At 52.6% G+C, this 7,670-nt stretch overlaps 1 protein-coding gene across 1 annotated transcript; it reads right to left on the minus strand.

Moving 5' to 3' along the window:
* Window positions 1–3,846: 3,846 nt before the first annotated feature.
* Window positions 3,847–4,884, minus strand: LOC104376998 (olfactory receptor 14A16-like). The gene has a single exon (XM_086631093.1). It carries the CDS (start codon window positions 4,813–4,815, stop codon window positions 3,847–3,849), a length of 969 nt encoding a protein of 322 aa, XP_086487219.1. The 5' UTR covers window positions 4,816–4,884.
* Window positions 4,885–7,670: the final 2,786 nt, after the last annotated feature.

The raw sequence follows: 7,670 nt of genomic DNA on the forward strand, positions 1-7,670 counted from the left end.
CTCAGCCACCCCTGAGATGCTCTGCCTGCCTCCCTGTTCATGCTCCAGAAGGGCTCCTGTATGTCCGGGGACACATTTCCCACACGGGTGCTTCAGCTCCCCCAGGGCATTCTGGAGACAGTGGCCAGCTCTGTGTGCATTACGGAATAAAAACCTCAATGTAGATTTTAGGACAAATCTGAAAGCTCTGCAGAAAAGAACTCAATTTAAAAATTGAAGAAGTCTTAGTTTTCAACATTGCTATTTTTTTATGATTTTTTATGGATTTTTATGAATTTTTAATATTTTTTTTATAAATAGCACCAAAGGTATGGACTATCAGGCTGATCACATGCGCGCTCACTATGTGAACAGTTTTTTGCAGCCACTTATCAAAACACATTTTCTTACTGATGTTTCAAATGGAGAATCATCACTCAGAGGAGCTACTGCCTTTCTATTGGCACACTGTGTCTCTTGGCTTCTGCCTCTGGGTCTTTTCTCCTTCCCTGCCCATCCTGTCTTCAGCGAGCTCGCCAAGGGAAAAATTCATTGAATGACAGAATAACTCATGGTGGAAGAGACCTTGAGACCATCCTGTCCGACTCTCCTGCTTGAGGCAGGGTGATCTAGATGAGGTATCTCAAAGGCTCCCCTCAGCTTGCCCTCATCTACAAAGGAGCTGCTCCATCCCATCATACAGGGAGATAACAAAGATGTCCAACAGTGTTGGCCCAAGTGCTGGTCACAGAGGAAAGCCAAAAGTGACAGGCTGTTGGGAGGACTCCATATCACTGATGTCATCTGAGCCTTTTTGTCCAGCATAACTGTCACTCTCTCACCTCCTTGTCTACTTTTTCAGTTCGGCTTTCACCACTCTGGCTATAAGGAGACCATGGGGGACCATGTTTAAGGCTTTGTTAAAGTCCAGGTAGGCGACAGCATCTACTTTCCCCTCTCACATACATTCAGCAATCTTTTCCTTTTCCTTCAAGTGCCTGTAGATGGCCGCAGGAGGACTTGTCTCATCGTCTTCCCAGAGACTGAATGAGGCTGACCAGGCTGTAATTCTCCCAATCCTCCTTCTTGCCCTTCTTGATAATAGGTTTGATATTTTCCTTTTGCAAGGACCTTGGAACCTCCTTGATTGCTCTGGCTTTTCTGAGATGTTTGAGAGAGGTCTCATGATGACACTGGTCAGCTCCAACAGCACCTCTACTCTTTCCAGCACCAAAACCCTTCTCTATATCCCACACTTGCAAAAAGAGTTTCTTGGATACGGCGCACTGCTGTCCAGTCCTCAGAAGAGAACCAGAAGTGATTTCTTCTTTCAGGCCCAAACATCAATGGCCTCTCTGTGCAGCTCACAGCTTTCCTGAGCATTTTTCTCAGCGCTCCCCTGCCCCCAATTTTTCTGATCCTCAGGCTGTAGATGAGGGGCCTGAGGATGGTGTAGAAAAAGGTCTTTGTCAAACTGTCTCAGGAGGATTGTTCTGGGCCTCACATAGACAGGGATGAGGGTGCTGTAGGAAACAGTGACAATAAACAGAAGAGGAGAGAAGGTGGAAGAGGCCTTCTGCCTGCCACAACAGATAGAAGAGATGTCCCAGGGTGGAGCACAGGATAGCAGCGTGAACAGGAAGGGCAGGACTGGCTCTCAGAAGCAGGTTATGAAAGCAAAGAGCACGAGTGTCAGTGTCACTGCAGGAGAGCCCCAGTGAAATCACAGATGAGGTGGTCCACACCACTGTGAACACAGAATTAAGTCTGGGATAAAAATTAAGTGATTACTGTAGATGAGAAAAATCCCCCAACAAAGGTGTAGCTGCCTTCTGGACACAGACCTTCCAGTTCATGAGTCTTGTGAGGAGAGAGGTGGGTGGCACACAGCCCAGTACTGATCGTAGGATGTGGCCACCAGCAGGAAACACTCAGGACCTGCGAAAGGTGCAGAAAACAGTACGAACACTGCTGTGAGCAGAGATGGGGTATGGTGGTGGAGCTGTAGAAGTATTCAAGTGTTCGACCTTCAGCATAATGATGAGAATATCCCCAACCGAAATCACAGGGCAGGTAGTGAGAGAGACGCGGAAGAGATTTGTCTAAGAGTAGAAGACATTTCCCATTTGCATAAGGGAAATTCCACAGATGATGTCTGATAGGTCCATTGCCCATAATTCACAACAGGTTTTACATCCTTTTGTCCCCCTTCTGTCTTTGTAGGACATCTACAAAGAAGAACATTTGTTTCTTTGTGAGTTGCTTAAAGACATTGTGAAGGAAGTTCTAGGAGATGAAACATGGAGATGTGTCTGCCTCCGAGTGCATTCCAACACCCTGGATGTGCTCTGTCTCTTGAGAAAGGTGAGACATGCCTTCTTCTAAAGGGCATTGTCTCTCCTGCTTGCAGAACCCCTCCTGACTGCACAGGTGAGATGCCCCACAGATGTGCTTCATTCATGGTATGTAATGAAAGGGACAGGCCAGAAAGCCAAGGGAGCAGACAGGAGCATTTTTGAGGAACTTATCAAAAGTGAGTGAGATAAAATTCACCAGGAGGGTGGATGTTGTTGCTGGAGTCACACACAGCAGTGTCAGGGCTCTGTCAGGTGTCCAGCCCTGAGCTGCCCTCATGCACTCATCTCACACACAGGGCTGTTCAGAGACACGAGCCCTTCCCTTGCACACACACAGACGGTGCACTGCAGCAGTCAGAGCGTCTCCCTGGCCTCCTGCTGCCATTCCCCGGGGCCGGGAGGCACGTCAGCACTGTGGTGTGTTGTCCTGCTCTGAGGCTGTCTGACATGTCCCAAGGCATGAAGAATGCACACAGGGCCCTTGGTTCAAAGAAGCACATCCCAGTGCTGCATTCAGGTGGTTTCCCAGGAGATGTGGGACACTGTCAGTCCCACAGACTTTCACAGCAATGCTGGGAACAGCTGATGGCATTCAGTGCTCCCTTGGGTTCATCTCACCACACACACCTGGTGCGCATACTTCAGTCTCATCCGCACAACGCAAACATGGACCTCTGACTCAGTTGTTCAGTGTCCTGCATGGAGGGCCGAATAAGCTCTCCAAGTTGAGAGGCCAGTGCTGGAAACAGTGGTTGTTACTGGCTGGTCTGTGACATCTTCCCTGGGGGAGCTTCTCCCTGGTGCCCAGCAAACACAGACATAGACCAGACTCTTCTCTGCTGGTCCTTCACGACTCTTCCATGAAGCCTGGTTGCACAAGGACACTGTGGTGTACCCCCACCTGCAACTTTGCACGCTTTAGCTGTTCACTTATATTTTTTTCTCTCTGCTGAAATTTACTGAGCACATTCTTGAGAACAACATTAGAAGCAGACTTAAGCCTTCCTGCTTAAGATCCCCTGGTATGATGGAACCGCTCTTAGGGAGGCCAGCTCTGTCACAGCAGTGCCCATTGCCTGCCCCTGCCTGCGGTCACAGGGCTGCCACCCCGCAGGGCTGTGACCAAGCTGCCAGAGAGCTCAGGGCTGACACCAAACCCAAGGGCTCAGAGAGAGAGTGTGGGAGGGAAAAGAGAGCAGCTCTGGAAGAACAAGTGCTCCCTGGCACGGCTGCCATGCCGGGACGCTCTTCCCCTCCACCTCTGCACACAGGAACTGTCCCTGCAGCTCTAGAAAGATCTTGGAGGAAGGATCTCAGGAAAAAAAAAGTCACTGTGATGACTTTTATTTTGTTTAATCACAAAGAGATCACAGCTCCTCATTTGCACAGCCACTCGGTCAGGGAAGGAAAGCAGAGAGTGAGTGAGAAAGGGGATGACAACATCGCTATGAGTAAAAAACCACCAATAACAACAAAAAATACAGATGACAGGCTGGGCCTGCAACAAGTTTTATTGTAACTGCTGTGCAGAAGAAAATGGGTGGTTTATTGCTTCCAAATACCATCCAGTCATCAGTTTCCTCAGGGCATCCTTGAGCTCCTGGTTCCTCATGCTGTAGATGAGAGGGTTCAGTGCTGGAGGCACCACCGAGTACAGAACTGAGAGGACCAGATCGAGAGATGGGGAGGAGATGGAGAGGGGCTTCAGGTAGGCAAACAGGCCAGTGCTGAGTAACAGGGAGACCACGGCCAGGTGAGGGAGGCACGTGGAAAAGGCTTTGTGCCGTCCCTGCTCAGAGGGGATCCTCAGCACGGCCCTGAAGATCTGCACATAGGACACCACAATGAACACAAAACACCCAAATGCTAAACAGGCACCAACCACAAGAAGCCCAACTTCCCTGAGGTAGGAGTGTGAGCAGGAGAGCTTGAGGATCTGGGGGATTTCACAGAAGAACTGGTCCAGGGCATTGCCGTGGCAGAGGGGCAGTGAAAATGTATTGGCCATGTGCAGCACAGCATGGAGAAACCCAGTGGCCCAGGCAGCTGCTGCCATGTGGACACAAGCTCTGCTGCCCAGGAGGGTCCCATAGTGCAGGGGTTTGCAGATGGCAACGTAGCGGTCATAGGACATGATGGTGAGAAGACAATACTCAGCTGTGATAAAGAACATAAAGAACAAGAGCTGTGCAGCACATCCTGAGTAGGAAATGTCTCTGATGTCCCACAGGGAATTGGCCATGGCTTTGGGGACAGTGTTGGAGATGGAGCCCAAGTCAAGGAGGGAGAGGTTGAGGAGGAAGAAGTACATGGGGGTGTGGAGGTGGTGGTCACAGGCTATGGTGGTGATGATGAGGCCATTTCCCAGGAGGGCAGCCAGGTAGATGCCCAGGAAGAGCCAGAAGGTCAAGAGCTGCAGCCGTCGTGTGTCCGTGAATGCCAGGAGGAGGAACTCAGTGATGGAGCTGCCGTTGGACATTTGTTCACTCTAGGCATGGGGGCCTGTTGAAAGAGAAGAAGACTTTGACAATTTAGGGCAGATTTCTTTGAGCCAGTCCTATGCTGTTTCTTAAAAAAATTCCTCAAAATTACTTTTCTTTCTTTGAGGAAACTTCCTTCACCTCCTTTCGGTGAGCTCAGCCTTGTCCTGCTGAGTGAGGGCACTCTCTTGGCAGGGGCAGAAATCCTCATCTTTCACATTGCTCTCAGCCTGAACACTGGTGAGCCCTGAGGGACACAAGGTCTCCCTGTGCCCTACTGCAGAGCCAGGAGAGCTGCTCTGCCCACGAGTGACCTGCTGGTCACCGTACAAGTACCCTGTGCTTGCACCTCTCTATTCAAGGCTGATCTTAGCTCAGTAGACTCCAGTTTCAAATCTCTTTCTCCAAACTCTTCTCTCTTTCCCCGTGCAGCTGAGCAGAGAGTGATGCAGAGGGGTGGCCTGGCTCTCTGTGCCTGGAGCTGTCCCTGTCGGGGGTGTTTCTCTGTCCCCAGGTCTCCTCCCTGGCAGTGCTCACAGACCCCATCCCACCTGCTGGGTGCTCAGCTCTGCCCTGCAGACCCCTCCTGGCAGCCGGGCACTGCCCAGGGGCATCTCTGGGTGGGCAGGTCCTAAGGAGTAGGTCAGAGAAGCACTGATGCTGCAGGCAGAGGTGATGCTGGTGCTGTCTGTAGGTAGGGGAGTGGGGGAAGGCACTTATGAGGCTCCTGGCAGATCTGCTGATCCCTCACTGTAACAGATCAGGGGTCTCAGGGACTCACTCAAACTTGACAGCATCTTTACCCTTTCCGTTGGCAGAAAGTTGAAATCACAGACCCTGGAAAGGTCTTAATGTTTAAGGTAGCCCCTGCCTTGATATCGCTCTGGAAATGCTGCCTCTGCCATTGTCCTGGGGCTGATCTGGAGCTGTGAGCAGCTCTGACCCACACAGCACCCTTTTGACATCAGAAGGACCCTCTCCTGCCCGGAGTTGCTCCTTCCACCCGCACTTCTCCCCACAGCGCCGTGGGGAGCTCCCCGGGCAGCTGAGTGCTGACCCTGGCAGGCGGCAGAGTCCCTGCCCCAGCACACAGCCCCTGGGGTGCAGGGTCCCTGCTGGGAAGGACAGCCCTGGGCACCCCTGGCTGCACACCCACCTTACACTCTGCAGCCGTCCCTGGGAGAAGGCAGCCATCATGCCCTGTCCCTCTGATGGTGCAGCAGGGCAGCCCTGCTCTGGAGCGTGTCCTCCTCCTCCATAGAAGAGAGAGATCCCACAGGCTGTGGGTTGTTCCAGCTTCACACGATCCCTCCCCGAACTGCAGCTGCCCTGCCCCGCACCCAGAGACTCACTGTGTCACGGGCTGTGAACATTTCTCCTCTTCTGAGCTCCCAGCACCCTCCCACCCCCGTCTGCCTTTAACCCCTCCGTGCCTCCCCCCTCTCCCCTGGGTGCCCGCAGGCAGTGCCCCCAGCCCTGCTCCTGGGCACAGCTGTCTCTCTGCAGCGCTGCCCGCTTGCCAGGAGCTCCCTCCATCCCAGGAGCCCGGCCCAGCTCAGCAGCACAGGACCAGCCCAGCACATTTCAATGACCCCTCTGGTGGGTTTGGTGCTGACTCCAGGACCCTGAGACAATCAGAGGGAGTTTCAGACGCCTCTCAGGGAGTCCAAGTCAGAGGCAAACTCCAAAGTTTCTTGCAGAGTTAATGGGTCCCCCTGAGGACCATCACTGGCAAAGCCTCCCCAGGTGCTGGTTACAGCAGAAAGCTGGAGGCAGAGATGACAGGTAGGCAAAGGCAAGGAAAAGGTGGAACAGGTGCTGAGGAAACCTGGATGTGTTACCTTGAGCCAAAGGGCCAAGTCGTGACCCCCAGCCCCTGGGAAGGGAGATCCTGTCCCTCACACGGTGCTCAGGGCCCTTCCTGGGGCACTGTGATGTGGGGATGTGCAATGTCAAGGGCAGGACTATGGGACGACACCTCCCAGGCTCTCGGGTGGGGAAGGGGAGGCAATGAGACTCGACGCTGTAACGACAAGGGGCTTCCTCAGAGGCACCAGTGGCAGAGACACCAGCCACAGCTGAAGGGAGAAAGAGCTCATCTCTGCTGGGAGCTTCTCAGGCTTTCTTCATCCCTCTACCATCTCCACCACAGGCTGTCCCACCGTGTCCCACACCTGCACCTCTTTCTCTGCAGGCTGTAGACATCCACCCTGCTAATACACCTTGCTCTCACCTGAGCATCTTCCTTCCTGTGCTGGTGTCTCTCCATCCTCCCTGACTGTTCCTGGAAACACAGAGCCTTGGGCTGATCCAGTCTCCCTCTGAGTGACTTGTTACAACACGGCACTGTCTTTCCAGTGACATTTCTTCTTCCTCATGTCTAGTCTGGGTCTCCCTACCTGTCATTGTTTCTTTCTCATGCTGTTTCTTACTACAGAGAAAATCTTCCTCACCACCCTTCAGGTACGCTCAGGCTACTCCTATACTGCCTGAAGCCTCCACACCACTGAGCCAAAGAACTCCAGGTTCCTCAGCCATCCCACGCAGATCATGTGCACTAGGTCCTGAATCCCACTTTGGCACATCTCCACTCCACACTCTCTTGTTCATCAGTACTTCTCTGAAATGAGGACCCAGACACTGGGACACACCCATTTGTGTGGGGCCACACCAGGGCTGAGTTGAGGGTAAAGATAACTCAGGTTGTTTAGATGGCCCACGCTCCTTCTAATGCAGCCCCATATGCACCTGCCCTTGTTCATAATGTCCTTACTCTACTGACTCGTAGGACGTCCCTAGCAGTGTCCCAGGCCCTTTTCTTTAGAGTCACTGCTCCATCAGACAGGTCCCAGCC

The sequence above is a fragment of the Tauraco erythrolophus genome, unplaced genomic scaffold, assembly GCF_009769465.1.
Source record: "Tauraco erythrolophus isolate bTauEry1 unplaced genomic scaffold, bTauEry1.pri scaffold_95_arrow_ctg1, whole genome shotgun sequence".
Classification (NCBI taxonomy): Eukaryota; Metazoa; Chordata; class Aves; order Musophagiformes; family Musophagidae; genus Tauraco; species Tauraco erythrolophus.

Excerpts from the sequence above, each read along its gene's own strand:
- LOC104376998 (XM_086631093.1), bottom strand. The coding sequence starts at position 4,815 with ATGTCCAACGGCAGCTCCATCACTGAGTTCCTCCTCCTGGCATTCACG.